Raw genomic sequence first — 17,343 nt, 5'->3', positions numbered from 1 at the left:
TTTACTTGCTACAAACCGTTAGAATAAACTTCTGAGTTTTGTAATTTGTGTAAAGTGGCACAAATGTGGAATATATTATGAGGAAAAATGCATGACTAACTCGAATACAGCTGTAGTTCAATTGGATAGAGCGGCAGGTCTTCTCTAGGATGGCATCAAATCCATTAGATTTACATTAATCGATAGAGTTGAAATCAACGTTGAACGAATGAAACGAGAGCAACGCAAAACATTTATAATGTTTTTTTTCTGTTTCTTTTGACACTGTCGATTAAACAGTTGTATCAGCACGCTCAAATAATTTTAAACAGTATTTTGCTGCAAAACTATAACAGAACAATACTACAAACAATTCGAGTGGTAATTGTAAATCAGAGTGTATGCAAACCTGTATATATACTGTGGTATTGAAACTGTGGGGAATGTTTCACTGAGCGGGAGTTATACTAAAATGGATTATAAACAAACCATTTCTTTTATCGTTTTTGCAGAAAATTGTTCGAGAAAATTGGCATTTTTGTATGGTAACGTTACTTAACAGTGAATTTTCGGATATTTTAGAATATAAATTAAGAACCATCAATCAACGTTTTGAATTAATTAATTTGAATATATTACTTCCAATCACATAACATATTATGATCCGTTATTATAAGGGATACAACAGGAAATTTATACTTTTTTTATGCTTCTTCACTAAACGTTGGGAACTTTTTGACAATACACAATTTGAAACATCAAACGTCCTCTTTGACAGACGTCGAAAACACATTACACGTGCACAATAGCCTAACAAACGATAAATTCATCTCAACAAAAAAATTAATAATAAATATTTTGAGGTACGTGCTGTGCTTAAAAAGTCATCCAATTACTTTACCAGTATATTCTCATCCAATCATGGAAATACGACTTCAAAAGATTCTCAATATTTCAATCCCTCCCCTGTCGCGTGGATGGCAACCGCAATCATACCATATGCCTCAATCGACCAACTCCAACGTAAGCTCACTGTGAACTTTGAAAATGTTGGACAGCTCATCCACCAACGACTCGTGGCGGAAGGCAACCCGAATGTCCGGCACATTAGTACGCGTGATATCGTTTCCGGCAACGCCTTCGCGGGTATAATTTGGTCCCAGCCAATGCTGTTTCATTTTGTGCGGGAATCCACTCATCAGCACGCTGTTCCGCGCCAGTTCGCACATGTCACACGAACTCAGTTTCCACACCTGCGCCGCAATGCTATACTCTTCCATGAGTGGTTCCTGGAAAATATTACAACTTGATCATGATGCACCAAAAAATAGTGTCACGGATTGCCAATTAATTACCTTGGTGTAATGGAACTGTAGCGGGTCATCAGTCGACAGTGACACCGCTAATCCTCTTGCCAAGTACTCCGGGAATGGATTTCGGTCGTAGTTTAGAAAGAGTGAGTTATTCGATAGCGGTGACATGGCAATACCTGGTAAAATGTGAGAATTTAAGTTAAAAAAATCAGCAAATGACGCCGATCATCAAATGAACCCTTACCAATTTGTGCGAGATAGTAGAGATATTGCAGCACCGGTACCTTTCTCAATAGCAAACCGTGGGAAATGTTCTCCGCCATTAGATAACCGCAAACTAAATGCTGTACTGGACCTGCTTCTCCACAGTGTGGTCTCAGGACAAATGTGTTCATGCCACGCTCCGTACGGAAGTGGTTCAGCACGGTCATGTTGGCATACATGTAGTAAATGTAATACGCGTACGGAGGATTCTCGTCATCTGTCCACTGGTCGGGGGTCGTCACATCTCCGTCGAACAGAGGATTCTCCGGTTTCGACTCGTCGTCCACTGAATCGAATCCAATCACGTACTGTAGGAACTTGTGCAATTCCGGGAACTGGCTAGGATTGTTCGTTGCATCGAAAAGTGGTTTGAATACATTGTCTATAATTTGCTGGAACGAGCTCATCAGTTTGTTTGTTTTAAAAATATCACTGAAAGTCAACCATTAAAAACAAATTAGTTTCAAATATTCTCTGTGATGTCACAAAATGACTTACTAAAGTCTGGGAATCTGTATCAACCAGCGAATGTTGTCCGAGTAAACATCACCGTCTATGGCCCATTTTGCCAGTTTGTGCCATTCATCCGGTGACTTACCGTAGATTGACAGTCGCAGTTCAGCGTTCTGATACTTGCTCTCTTCGAAATCACTAGCGACCTCTTTAATGATATTAGCAAAATACTTTCCATTCAAATAGTTGTCCGTTTTGAGGAACACTTCTCTCAGTCGAGACTCTCCGATCGGATTGTACTTGGCATTGAACTTGTCGAACCGATGAAACGTGTTTCGGTCGGCATGCACATCGAGCATGTCCACCGTCAAATCGTACGTGGTCAAATTCATCGACTGAAACACCTGTGCCAGTGTCATCTGTTCACCTTTGGTGACGGTCACCACTTCGTCTGCGTTTTTCTTCAACGTTTTCTTGATAAATCGCAGCAAATGCTTCTGGTTCATGCAGCTGGCAGCGTGAATATGCGTGTCCACCTTGCGGATGTTGTAGAAATCCCGGTGCGGTACAGCTTTCTGCGAAGCCAGCTCGCGCAATTCATTCAGCAGTACGTGCAGCTGAAATTTGGAGTAGAGGTAGCTTAATCTGCGGTAGCAGAACGACTTCAACGGACCGTCGGCGATCATCGAACACATCATCTGCATGTCCTGCACGAAGTCCGGCAGTTTGGTATACTCGAACGGGAACGGTACCGTACTTTCGGCATCTCGGAACACCTCGAAGACGCCATTGTTCGAGCGGATCGTGTAGTTGCAGTCGTTCGGGAACTCGATGAGCCACGGTGACTCGGTGTTCTGGGGAGGATTGACTGGGTGGTCTGAAACAGCGGAAAAACCGAAGATTGATTAAACAGGTAACAAATTGAAAATTGTGTACGTGTTAAATTCATTGCCGATTGTTGATAACTTGATAAACAAGAAAACTTGTCAACTAAAGATTTTACAATTTGTATAAACTGGAAAGGAGATGTTTCGGGCAATATACAGGGTAAGCTTAACGAAACAACGAACATCCGAATTAATACAGAATACAAAAGGAAGCCAGATAATTATTCTTTAGTGGCTGGATTTGGAAGGTTTGGACGGTGGTTTGTTTTGATACTTCACAGGATTCGTTTCAATACATGCTATTTTATAAAAGCTGTGACAAATATTCTGAATCAGTTTCATGACCTCAGGACCGTAGCCCTAAAGTTTCCGGGTAGGATTCCAGACAGGTTCACTGGGAAAAGTTATATCTGTTTAGATCACTGAGTAAGGTCATCAGATTGCTTTCGTTATTATGTTCTCTTCCATATAAAGTTTGAGTCTGTGAAAGTGTTCTATTTAGCTATTTCCGTTCTCGATATTAGAAACCAAAATGACCGACGGTATTTAGACCCACATTCAATTTAGAACTTTTTTATTCAGTGTAGATTCTGAATTATTTCACAGACTGCTGGAACGTTTCACTTATATGTTACCAACTAGGATACATCCTTCGAACGTTAGTAATTTTGCCCTAGGGTAAAAGTATACTAACAGATCGGCTAAAAAGTTCGTATCGTTTCTATGAGAGGGCGCCACTAGAATTAAATCCATACCATTTTCAGTTAGTACCAACCTTCAAAAGATACGTGTATAAATTTGACAGCTGTCTGATTATTAGTTTATGAAATATTGCATTTTGAGTGAAGCTACTTTTGTTATTGTGGAAAAAATGGAAAAAAAGGAATTTCGTGTGTTGATGAAACACTACTTTTTGATGAAAAAAAAGTGCCGCCGATACCAAAAAAGGCGGGTGGGTAATGTCAGAGACATAACTGGATGTCGTGAATACGAAAACAACTGACATGTTCCTTAACACTTCCGATCAATTGTATGAATTATGCACGCATTCCCCTTTTTCACATTTTTCGCAAAAACAAAGAAGGCTTCACTTGATCTCGATTACTGTGAGTTTCACACAGCGAAAAGTGCACAAATCTAAGCAAACTGTTCTTGATTTGCAGTAAACTGAGGATATTTCCCTACGATTTGCAAACAACAAATCCTAATAGTTCTTTAGAAAACTTTTAGAGCCATTAGAACGGCTGATCTTGTGCAATGCTCTCCACCGTTGTTTTTTTCCCAATGCTAATGACTGGCAGCTGTGACGTAATCGCTCTTGTCGAAAGCGTGCAGACGACACAAAACACATCTGCTCGCAGTGGCGATACAATCCAAACTGATTCAAGTTTTGTTGAGAGGCTTGTTTCTACCTGATTTCGTTTGTAGCTTTTTCAATAATGGGCGGTCCTAACGGCTATAAAAATAGCCGCATACAGAATTTTATTGTCGATTATTTCATTTCGGATTTGCATAATTTATTGAAAGAAACTATCAATATGCCGTAGGGATTCGTTTCTAGCATTCACAAGGACCAAATTGAGGAACTCACTGCGATATTCACCACTTTTCCGAACATTTTTCCCGGACGATTTGTTGTTCAGCAGCAGATATTTTGTTCTCCTCCTTAGAACGCGTTCTGATTGGCTGGTGTTGACATGGAGCAAATGAGACAGGTTTTTCAATGGTGTACTATTGAAATACTTCAATGCTTTTGCTATACACGTTTAAATTGAAAAGTTTCGATTCTACTGGTAGTTAGATTATATAAATCCTTTCACAGATCACTGAGCTATGAGCTTTAAAAATACGAGAAAGGCAAACGCGCCTTATGAATTATCCTCTTTGATACTCGTTTATACCAAACATTTCAGAAAAGTTTAATTTTGAATTATTTGAGACTATGTCACAAAACTGAAAATTTTATCATAAAATTGTGATCATATTTCCGATGGCATGTCGCAAGAATTATGTTGATTCATTAGATACAACAATAGATATTCACGATCAAAAACTTATCACTCTCTCAGAGGGTAAATTTTGAAAAGGCACCCCATAGTAAAGTAAGTCGTATTCACGACAAAAATGGCTTGATGAGTGTTATCCAGACTCTGCACCGGGCGAAGCAACAATTCGTAAGTGGTTTGCAAAATTTCGTACTGGTCATATGAGCACCGAAGACGATGAACGCAGTGGACGTCCAAAAGAGGCTGTTACCGATGAAAACGTGAAAAAAATCCACACAATGATTTTCAATGACCGTAAAGTGAAGTTGATCGAGATAGCTGACACCCTAAAGATATCAAAGAAACGTGTTGGACATATTATTCACGAATATTTGGATATGAGAAAGCTTTGTGCAAAATGGGTGCCGCGTGAGCTCACAATTACAATGTCACAAGTCGATGAAAACCATGCTGAAATTGAACGAATTGGGCTTCGAATTGCTCTCTCATCCACCGTATTCTCCAGATTTGCCCCCCAGTGACTTTTTTCTGTTCTCAGACCTCAAGAGAATGCTCGCTGGTAAAAAATGTAGAAGCAATGAAGAGGTAATCGCTGAAACTGAGGCTTATTTTGAGGCAAAGGACAAATCGTACTACAAAAATGGTATCGAAAAGTTGGAAGATCGCTATAATCGCTGTATCGCCTCTGATGGCAGTTATGTTGAATAATAAAAATGAATTTTGGCAAAAAAATGTGTTTCTATTAAACGATACGAACTTTTCAGCCGAAAGTTAATGATAAAATGAGGTTCACACTGTGTTTGAAGTGCGTAACTAACTATGGACTATGGATATTCAATTACCGAAAACTCAGCAATGCGTGTGAGATGCGCCTTGTTTTGTCAAAGTGAGTTGATCATTTGCTTAACAGCAATGTAGCAGTCGATAAGCAATCTGCGTTTTAGTGAAGATTTATCTGTCTTAAATCTGTCTTAAATTGAGGGATCTTAATACAGATTGGAACAAAAGCTTTAGTTAATTAACCATGTGTGTATCAATATTGATATATCAATATATCATTGATCGAATTTCAATCTACTCGCAATGGAAGAAGAAGGATTTTATTCTATTCGCGGATGGAGCAAAATGTAATCAAAGTATATTGTACGTAATTTCAAAATTATAACTTAAAAACAATAACCTTTACTGATAATATTCAAAATAAATATTTATTTTATCATCATCATCAACATCAGCTTAAATCGTCATAAAATATTTTCTAAATGCAAAATAACTCACAATATCCCAATTCTATACATCTTCGTCTCTTTTTAAAGAGATATATTAGAATGTAAGTCTGACGTGAATACGTTTTACTTTTTGAAATTTCCACTCTGGGAGAGTGATAAGTTTTTGATCGTGAATATCTCTTGTCGGATCTAACATTTCAACATAATTTTTGTTACATGCCATCGAAAATATGACCATCAATTTATGATAAAACTTTCAGTTGTATGACATAACCACAAATAATTCATAATTAAAATTTTCTGAAATGTATATTATCAACGAGTATCAAATTGGAAAGCTCATAACATATTAGCCTTTCTCGTACCCACGACGACGGTTTTGAGACAGTAAGCGACATTTCTACGTTACCAAGGTTAACACTCGATATGCTTTGTTCATTCTAACTTGCGAAGCCGATTCAACTGAATGAAAACCAAGTTCATCTTATGCACATCATTTCGATTGGTTCAGGTCCATAGCTTAGTTCCAGTATCAAGAATTCAGCTCCTGTGTATAGTTCTCGGTTCAGAATGCAGTTCCACATACAGAATACAGTTACAGAAACAATATTGTGGATTTTCTTCTTTGAGCCTCCGCCATTTTTCATTTTGACATTTAAAAATAATTGGTGAAAGGCTTTTTTATTGTTTGTCTCATATGCATTAAACTAGAGGAAATTATTCGTATTCACGTCAATCCGATTAGGACTGTGACATTTCCAATCCGCCCTTTACTTTTCATACCACTTTCAAAGTGTATTCGCCTTTTAACAAGTTTTTTTTCACATGGTACGATTTTTATATTAATTTCCGCTGTGGTTGTCATGTTTTCAAACTCCTTTGGGACTGAACTATAACAATAATAGAAAACGTTGTTGGTTTTATGCGATATTCGGTAGCGTTTTTATCTTCAGCTCTTATTCTTTTTGTGCTTGGGAAAAACAATTTCGTCTATTTCAAATATTGGTATAGAGTTGATACTGAACGTCGGATTTTTTCCGTGAAGATATCCGTAATTTTGTTTTCGGAGGCAAGTAGAGTGTCGTTCCCAAATATATTTATTCTGTTTCATTGCAAGTTTGAACGAAGGATATTAACATTCCATTAGTAATTTGTGTTCTGTTATTGAGCAGCAAACAGTCTTCAAAGATGGTTTTGACAACTTATTAAAAAACCACCGCTGTTTCAGCCTTCAGGTCTAACTTTCCTGTCAATTCTTTATGAAGGGTAAAAAATTTATTAAAAATGCAAATCATAATTATCGCAGCTCTTAGTTTTTGCCTTTTGTAGAAAAGATATACAATCACTGCAAAAACCGACTTTTAAACCGAGGCCCAGAAGGTCGAATGTCATATACCATTCGATTCAGGTCGACGAACTGAGCAAATTTCTGTGTGTGTGTGTATGTGTGTGTGTGTGTGTGTGTGTGTGTGTGTGTGTGTGTGTGTGTGTGTGTGTGTGTGTGTGTGTGTGTGTGTGTGTGTGTGTGTATTCACTTTTCTCGAAGATGGCTGAGCCAATTTTCTCAAACTTATATTCAAATGAAAGGTCTTAAGATACCAGAAGAATATCCCAATTTTCATTCGGTTTAAACCCTGCTTCCGGAGGTAGTGTGCTTAGAGTAGAAATGTCAGTTTCAAGAATTTTTTTTTCATAGCCTACCTCTTATGTAACCTTATGTAACCAAACAAACCATTGATAGTCCCATGATTTATCTACTGAATTTTATCCTAGTCCTACTACCGGTAGGGGAAGGTGTTCGATTGCCGGCACCCCACCGTAACTTTTGACAGAAAGTAGATAGCGTCATTCGGACAAATGTCATGTGTGTGTAATAGCAGCACGTTCTTTGTGTGCCAAATACCAAAGCAAACCGACGCTTCTACTTTTTGCTGCGCTCAAAACCAAATTTTAATTGCGTGAAAATCAACACAAAAGTTTTTTCTGACTTTTTTTTATAGTATCATAAATAGAAGAGCATCAATCGGGAAGGTAAGTGGTTTGAATATTTATGAGAAGAAATAGATCTATTTTGTGATTTAATAAAGGATGCTATCAAAATTTGCACAACCAAAGATTTTTTTGTCATTTTCAAAAAGTCTACCGATTTCGGCTACCGACACCTCATTTTTTCGACAAATCGTGAAAAATTGTCAGTGATATGCAGGCTGCTGTCGAGACAAAGCAAGCCAAAGTTTTGGCCAAACATCTAGCTGCTTATACAGCAGATGCTCCTGCTAAGAAAAAACGTGGCAGACTGGCCAAATCAACGATCTGTTTCAAAATCGGCAAACGAAGGTCCCGTGTTGGCCTCCCGTTGAACAATTGATTGGACTTTCATTGGACCAATGATCCAACGTATTGGACCAATGAAGGACCACCGTTGAACTTTTTTTTCTAAGAGGGTAAATAATTCGAAAAGTATGCTCCCGACAAATAGACAAGAAGGTTCCCGCTTGCGTGTGCCTGGCAGATTTCTTCCCAGATGCCTGGCAGCGTCTGCCAGAAGGTTTTGCCGGAGTGCTGGCAGAATTACAAAAGAAATCTGGCAGCAATGCAACAACCGTTTCTGGCAGAGAATTTCACCTAGTTATTAACGGTTGCGTTTCTTCCGAATTTTTGCCATACAAGACTGCCAGAACTGTTTTGAATCGGTTCTTCATTTTAGAGCCGTTTGTTTTTTTTTTTAAATTAGAAGTTCGAATAAAGAGCAATAACATAGCTTTTGCACTACCAAACATGGTATGCAAAGCTACTTCTCTTAAAGTACCAGTATTTAGATCTCATTTACCTGGTCTCAAGACTCGTTTTCATTTTCGGATGTACATGCAGGATTGACGAATATCAAATGAAGTCGAACAGAAGAAAAGAAGGAAGAGCGTTCTTGTCAGACGTGACGTGATGAGGGAATGACGCAATTTAACCTGCAAAATTTTGACAGCTGCCAGAATCTTGCCAGGCTTCTACCGGCTGCCAGAAGTTCTCACAAGCGGGAAGTAATTTCCTTAAGGCACTTGCAAAAATATACTAAGGGGAGAGTAATATCTACCCACTAGTAAGTTATTTTCACTAAGTGGTTGGATTCTATTGTAGGTACTTTTTTCTGTGTACTTATTGAATTTTGACGTTTAATTCTATGATACACCGAAGGTTATTTTGTATTAGTAAATTGTGATACAACATAGACCTTCTTCGACAAAAGATGGGAAAACTGATATGTATGAGACTTGTTAACCCTTTAACGCTCAAGGGAAACATGTTTCTCTTCTATAAAAATCGTTATAGATTCTGCAATTACTATAAAATCGATGTTTTTCTGTTGAATGTTAAAGAAAACTTATTTCCAAGGTGACAAATGTGTTTTTGAACGAAAAAGTAAAAAGAACTATCAATCTTTATTGCACTAAAAAGTTTGTGCAAAATGACGTATAGAAAATAGAACACATAATAAATGTATTATGTGCAACGTCCACAAGTACATGAAATCATTCATTTTACTATTCTGATAGTGAAAGCAATTAAAGCAATAAATTAAATTACGATATAATAAACCCAACTCTTCTTTTATTAATTTCCCAGAATCATAGGGAAAAGTATTTCCCATGAAATTATAGGAAACTTATGTACCCTGCTATGTTTTTCTGGTGATATTCTCTTAATTTACACCCCCAATAGCTAAAATATTGTCTTGTACTGACACATTTCTTATGGTCGTGAAAGGGTTAAAGTGATCACTGAATAAATTTGATGTCAAATAAATCATTTCGAACCTAACGTCAAAAATCAAAAATCATAGCGTGTCATTGATGCGAGTGATGGGGGATACGAAATTTGCTATTAGGTGGTAAATTAAATACGACATATATAGGTTGCAACAAAGGTGCAATTTAAAAATAAACTAAAAATAGATTTTGTTACCAATTCGATTAGAAACGTAATGCAGGTTTTAACTTTCATTGCAGTTTTATTTGACATGCAGGGTGATCTGAGCTACCCATCGCACGCTCAACCGAATATGAACAAAAAAAAACAAACAATCAAACCAACATTTCACTCTCAAACCATAGACTAACCGTAAAAAGCATGATTAAGCCCGTTGATAAACGAACAGTAGAGCCGCCGTCAATGCCAAGAACAAAAAACAAAATATTGACGACAGATATGCACGAAAATATAAGTTTATTAGGAAGATATAAATTGAAAGAAGATTTGAAAATAATAATAGGAAGAAGCTTACTGTCAAAAATAGGCCACTTTTGTTAAGTGAGCCACTCACCTTCAATGGACATCTTACTCTGGTGGGTGTACCGTTCCGGATGGGACGACTTGAGGAACCGTGCCGTCGTCTGCGGGAAGGTTTGATGCGAGTTCCACATGTACTTGAGCCGCAATTCCAGTGCCTTAACCAGCAGGGTAGAGGCCCGTTCCAGGTCGTCCAGTGGAACCCCGCTGGTGTCTTCGCCAGAGATCGAAACGCGCTGAAAGTGGGCCACAAAATCGTGGTCCTCGAACGGTATCTGTTCGTCCGGATGAATCTCCGCCGCAACCGAGTGTCGATCCTGCTCCATTACCCTGCGGAACCATAAAATGAAACAAAACAAAGAAGATCCAGTCAGAACGGATGCCGTTGTAAGACTATTCCAATCGGAAAGGTGTGTCACTCGATTAGTTGTGTCCTGTCCTGTACGGAATCGGCACTGGACGACAAAGCGGGTTGCCCCCTAACGAGTGACCTTTCGATCGAACGTTTGCGTGGGACGGCGCGGTGAGTGTCTATCAATCGAACAATAATTTGCACCCACCCCAATCTCCCCCCAGCAAGTAGATTTTTTACTTTTTCTTGCCGCTAAGAAGTCCAGATGATAGTAATCTATCGTTTAATTGCGGGTTTTCATTCTCATTTATCTGTTTATTTTACAAATGCGTGGGCTCACTTGGATCAGATGACAATTGAAGATAATAAAAGGGATCATCAGGTACAGCAGTAAAAATGATTGCAGCCAGAGTTGCCAGGTTATTTTTTCAAAAATCTGTCAAAACTCAAAAATTTATCTGGATTTGTCTGGGTCTTCCTATATACAAGGAAATTTTTGCCGGGCTTCATTTTCAGTGAGCAAAAAAAAAAGGTCGCCCCACATATCGTATAGAGGCCAAAACCGTAAAGATCTAGTAAGATCTGACTAAGTCTGGGAAAATTTGGAAAATCTGGCAAAAGATCTGGTTAGTTTGAGTGTCTGGCGAAATGAGGAAAATCTGGCATTTGCCAGACAAATCTGGCAACCTGGCAACGCTGATTGCAGCGCCTCTTTAAGGGAATATTTATGACTGTAATCTAAAGAAGAAGGCTATTGATTATTTCTTTAGATTCTTTTGTGTGCAATAATTTGTATTATTGAGGATTGAAGTATCTCCAAAACTCTTCGTGAAATTGTTTATAATTGATTGTACTACAAGGAATTTGTTAGCTTATATAACTAAAATGTTCGTTGATTGCAACACTATGACGACAAAAGCACGATTGAAAGATAATAGGAAATAACAAAGCAATCAAGCTGACACGACAAGCCAATAAACGACAGCGTCTTAATATTCAAACGATTCTTTAGGTTTCATAATTTTATGACAGCTCTTCAATCTTGCGTTAGGGTTGGCTCGAAACATTGATAGAACCGTCATAACTACACACATCCACATAGTCATTTTACTACTTTGAAGAACTGATTCAAATTGAATGAGAAATCGATCCTCTGAACACCATTAGTTCGGTCGGTTTTAAGAATCCTTCCATATGCACAAAATGCAAAAGAGTTAATCTAGTGCAAAATGATCAAATAAGTCACCCAGATCTTACCACTTTGGTATCGGATCTGAACTTCTTTCTTTGTCAAATAATTGTAAACAAATGGCAACACTGACTTTCTCAGTTTTGTTTCGCTCCTGCTGTGGCGATCAGCGATGTCAGATCTACGGAAATCTCCGTAGATGTACGGACTCGGAGATTTTTTACGGCTGTATTTTCTACGGAAAACTACGGAAACTGTTTGCCTGGCTATCAGAAAAAGTTTTTTCTCTGCTTTGCACCACAGGAGTTTCCGCGACAAATGTCAATCTACGAAAGTGACACTACAACTATTTCGCATCGTTGGGGCGAGATAAGCCGTTTTTGATTGTGTTAGTAATTTTTGCATTAAATTGAAATCAATAGCCCAAATATGTGCACCTATGTGCTGGATTTACGGATTTCGATATTTAAACTTCTTTTCGTCTAGTTTGTGTTCAAATTTATTTTGGATGTAGTTGCTTCTATAGCGTAAAGTTTCTCTTGTCAGTGTGTTATTGTGGCCGATTTGTGGTCACTACGGTTCTACCATTCTGCGATTTCGGTTGAAGTGAATTTAAATTATTGAAATCATAAAATAATCTTAAGCACTCAAAATTTACTAAGGGGCAGTTACAGATTTCTCTGGCGAAAATGACATAACATAGAATTTCATCCGAACTCGCATGACCCATAAGTCACGCGCGGACTATTTTTTGACAATTGTTCAAAGTATACTAGTTAGAGCTTCTAATCGTTTTAAAGCGCTTTGTGTGAAGCTTGCTGTCTAGCAGCAACCTTCCTCTGACATGTTTCATGTGAGACTGAAGCTTTGGAAATAGTTTCACTTATCTTCATAGATTAGCGTGCTTCCACAGTTTCGCTTTTGCATTGCCCTACCAATCAGAGGGATATTTCCAAGCTGATAAATCGCCTACTCATTCAAAATTATCGTCTCCGTTAGGGAAATCCAGTAAGACAACAGGGGGTTTAAGATTTGTAGTAGACAAAACAGGATACTGCTCGTTAATAATCATGATTTCAATCATGTGTAATTAAAAATGCGTTGCTTGATACATTCAAATCGGAACGTGGAATATTTCCAATCAAAAAGCGAAATGATATTGGAAATTGATACAACATTAGCTGAGCTGTGAGCGTTCAAATCCTGACCACATTTATGCATATATTTTTTCAGGAATTTCTAATTTGCACTAATATATAGGAAACAAAGATGTGATCCACATAAAAAAACAGTTTTTCTTGAAATCGAAAAGTCTCAGAGTCGACTAAAAAAATTTATTTAATGTGGAACACATTTTTGTTTTCTATATAGGGGTGCAAATTAGAAACTCAAGAAAAATACACGTAGAAATGTGGTCAGGTTTTGAACAATTACAGCTCAGTCAATTTTGTATCAATTATTAATGTTATGTCACCATTTAATTGGAAATATTTCTACGTATTGATTTGAATGTTCATAGCCATGTATTTTTAATTGTATATCATTGAAATGTTGATTAATAACATAGCTAGTAGTGTCCTATTTTGTGTGCGAAAAATCTCCGGCATACTGGATTTCCCTGTCATAGTCGATGATTTTGAAGGAGTAAGCGATATATCGAAGGGAAAGCATTGCTCTGATTGGTCAATCGATGCAAAAACGAAGCTGTTGGAAGCACGCGTATCTATAAATATAAGCAAAATTATAGCTAACGTTTCAGTCCTACACGTAACATGCTAGAGGTAGGTTGTTACTAGACAGCAAGACAAAAAGTGCCATAAGACGATTTGAAGCTTTAATTGGTATGCAGTGATCTTGTGTCATGCAAGTTCGGATGAAATTCCATGTTACGGCGTTTCGCCTGAGAAATTGACAACTACCCCAGGGTAAATTTGGAGTTCATAGGATTAATTTCCAATTTATATAAGATGAACTCGATTGATAATAAGAAAAAGTTTATCGCTTCAACCGAAATCGCAGAATGGTTGTAATGGTAGAGAAACGCTATAAAAATAACTGCTTGTATACAAAACTTGAACACAAGCTTGACGAAGAGTAGCTTCAATATCGATATCCGTAACGCAAGTATGTACAAACATATAATTGCATACATTTGGGCTATTGGTGTAATTTCGTCGGCTACAAAACAAATACAAATCAAGACAAATAAAGTCTATATTCTGGGTTTGCGTTGTTCGGTTTTGGTTCCTAATAAAGTTCAATCTAAGCAAACTCTAGTGCATTTGCGAATTCAAAAGTGTGACGATTGATTAATCTATTCGATTGTAGATCATTAGAAATTTTGGTTGCCTTGTTCCAAATCAATGGCTCGAACAACCCCATGGGGCTGATCCTTGTAATTTTTCGAGATAACTTCAAATCTCGATGCTTCGTGTATTTTGAAGACAAAACAAGAATACCTTTGATTTGTTTTGTCTTAGAAAAAACTGAAAATTCGCAAAAAACCGCATTACTTTGAAAATTCTCAAAACAAAACACATACAAAAAAACGCATAAAAAGAGACTCGAGTGTACATCAGAAGCGTCTTCTGAGCACGGGAAAAGTAAATACGCGTCAAATAGTGCTCAATTATTCTAAAATTTTAAGAAAACTTTAAATTAAAGTTGTTTATTTATTTACCTTTTTGATTTATCTGAAGGAGAGTTGGCATCACTGGGAGTACGATGCAATGTCAAAGTGTTGCTCTCAAAAAAGTCTAATTTCAATAAGTATCAAACAACTTATTTCGGTCGAAACAGTTATTTTGAGTGACAGTGCAGATGTGGCAAGCGATGGAAACTGTGAATTTACCGCCCAAAAATAAACTATGTCAACTGATCGAAGCGCCATCTGCATATCGTTGTCGATGTTATCAGATTTTTGTTATCATATTTAAATGAATTGTGGAGATTTACAAGTCAGTCATACGATTCAAGCTGAAAATTCAAAATTGGTTCGCATCAAACCAATCCGCGAGTGTTTATTGTATTTTATTTTTTCAGTAGTTGTGTGTCACCTCGCGTTGTTTACAGCAATGCGAATGCGAGAAGCAGGATACTAATGCGATCATTCCTAAGAGGTGTTTCATATTTTCTTATTTACAATATCTTATTAAATTTCTCCTTATTAAAAATCGTGCTAGAATAAACTTCATCGATTATTCGGGAAACGTGAATCTATTTTCTTCGAATAATCATTTTTTTACGCATATTTGCAAGATTTTACTACTTGTAACCCAAGTAAAATGAAAAATATCGTCAAAAAATTTGCTAAATACATGGGATATGTCAAAAGAATCACTATCACGCTATCTTGTGGTGACCACGCTGATTCGATTCATCAATAGCTAATTGATATTTAATATACTCAAACGAACACGGTGTGCAGCAGACGGAAAATTTGACCGACACAACCGCACACAATGCAAAAGTGACTATCTAACAAGCGTACGCATATACTTCTCAATCTAGTCATTCCCTCGCTGGACGAGCTACACACTTGAATTACATTGCTAAATCTCCGAAATAATGGCAAGAATTGCGCAGCCAAGTGCACGGTTGGGGAAAGGGGGTGTTTTATTGAAGTGCATTCAATTTAGTATACAAAAAAAAATAGCAAATCCCGAAAAAAGCACACAAAACAATAACAAACCCTCAAAAACAAACAGCTAAATACGATTATTTATAGTGCTTTTCAACGCTTTTACCTGAAAAAAGGTAAATATTTGTAAGTATATATGGAAAGTAGATAGATATAAAAATCATCTTCCTTCATCTAATTTATATGTTTTCTAACTCCACGGGCAATGCAGCGTGATGCTTTGCAAAACTGATATTAGATGACAAGTGTCTCACCGAGTTTCAGTAAAAGCTAATACACTGTTCGAAATCTCAGCAAAAGCTGAAAGATTTGCTGATTTCGGTATATTTCTTGTTTACTGACCAGTTCAGCATAACATTATGGCAAAAAGACGCATTTACCGAGATATTAGAATATTACTTTAACGAGTTTTGGAAAAGAGGATGTGAATTACTGAATAATTAGTGAAATGCCGTGTTTCTGATCTAGTTCGGCATTTTAATATGCCGAGCTCAAGAATCCATTTTGAGTATGTACCTTCTTCATTTACAGGCAAGCAACTACTGAGTAGAAAATGTTACACAGCATATATTTATGATTTCCTCCTTGTGCAGAACTGCTACTGAACAAAATTCAAGGTGTGAAACAACGATCGAAACCATAGGCCGTGCGAGAGAAATCAAAAGGATGACATCATTATGGACTGCTGTGGTTGGTTCGTAAAAACATAGGTCGAATCTAATCAATTTATCGATAGTAAGCTATTGAAACACTGAAAAAACGTTGACATGCATGTTTAAGGTAAAGGTTCCCGAATCGAATGATAGTTAAATTATATAAATCCATCAACAAATGACTGAGTTATTATCGTTCAAAATTATGACAGAAAAAAATTACGCGGCTAGTTTTGTACCTTTTTCCATATCGTTTATTTTTACCCAGCTTTAACCTTTTGGTCGATCGCCGGGTATGTTTTGTGCTTTTTAAATGACAACCGGGCTCCCTATAGTGAAGAGTAAGGCATTTTGAATTCAAAAAAGTTTGTTTCGGTATACGCTAGCACAACCTTTTCAAAATTTTAGCAAGTTTTGACCCAAGTTTATATAATCGTTTTGTGCCTTTTCGCTGTAAATGATGGTTCAAAATTTAATTGTTTTAAACACACATCACCCTGTTGTTCCGGAACCGGAAGTCAGATCCGAACAAATATCAAAAGCAGTCTATTCTATTTATATAAATGCAGACCGCAGATTTTTGTTTGAGACTAAGTTTGTGAAAATCAACTTAGTTGTCTCTGAGAAAATAAAGAGAGTTTCGTTTTTGAGTTTTTGACTACTATTTTTGGTACTTCCGGAACCGAGAGCTGAAAACCGGTATAGCTGAAATCGGTTCATTTGACCAACAACTAGCAGAACATATAAATTGAAACAATTTTCAGCCGAATTCAACAGAATTCTGGTGTTTTTTGCATTGTAGCACTATATGACAGGTTGCAATTTCATACACACTTCATTTCCGAAACCGGAAATTGGATCTGGGTTAAATTCTATATCAACTTATGGAAACAAAATACTTTTCATTTAAATCTGAGTTTGCGAAGGTCGATCTAGCCGTTTCTGGAAAAATTGGAATGATTTCCAGTTTGGAACACACGATCACTTTTCTGGTACTTCCGGAACCAGGAACGATGATCCGGTGTACCTAAAATCAACGTATTTCGTCATGAACTAACCAACCACTCTTGAAAAATGAAATTTTTATACTAATCAGC

General features: G+C 37.2%; 1 protein-coding gene across 11 annotated transcripts in view; it reads right to left on the bottom strand.

Annotated features, from left to right (window-relative positions):
- Window positions 1-589: 589 nt before the first annotated feature.
- Window positions 590-17,343, bottom strand: part of LOC131425804 (AMP deaminase 2) — an 84,087-nt gene continuing 67,333 nt past the window's right edge. For 10 of the 11 annotated variants that reach the window (XM_058588000.1, XM_058587998.1, XM_058587999.1 and 7 more), the window contains 5 exons: window positions 10,447-10,742; window positions 2,055-2,886; window positions 1,537-1,988; window positions 1,335-1,468; window positions 590-1,268 (listed from right to left, as the gene is read on the bottom strand). In XM_058588000.1, the coding sequence (XP_058443983.1) occupies window positions 984-1,268; window positions 1,335-1,468; window positions 1,537-1,988; window positions 2,055-2,886; window positions 10,447-10,742 (1,999 nt within the window). In that variant the 3' untranslated portion in view covers window positions 590-983. The remainder of the gene's footprint in view (window positions 1,269-1,334; window positions 1,469-1,536; window positions 1,989-2,054; window positions 2,887-10,446; window positions 10,743-17,343) is intronic. The other variant, XM_058587996.1, reaches the window with a different exon arrangement.

Source organism: Malaya genurostris, chromosome 1 (assembly GCF_030247185.1).
Source record: "Malaya genurostris strain Urasoe2022 chromosome 1, Malgen_1.1, whole genome shotgun sequence".
NCBI lineage: Eukaryota > Metazoa > Arthropoda > Insecta > Diptera > Culicidae > Malaya > Malaya genurostris.
Note: the sequence above shows the minus strand (reverse complement) of the source record. Positions and strands in the feature narration are given on the sequence as shown.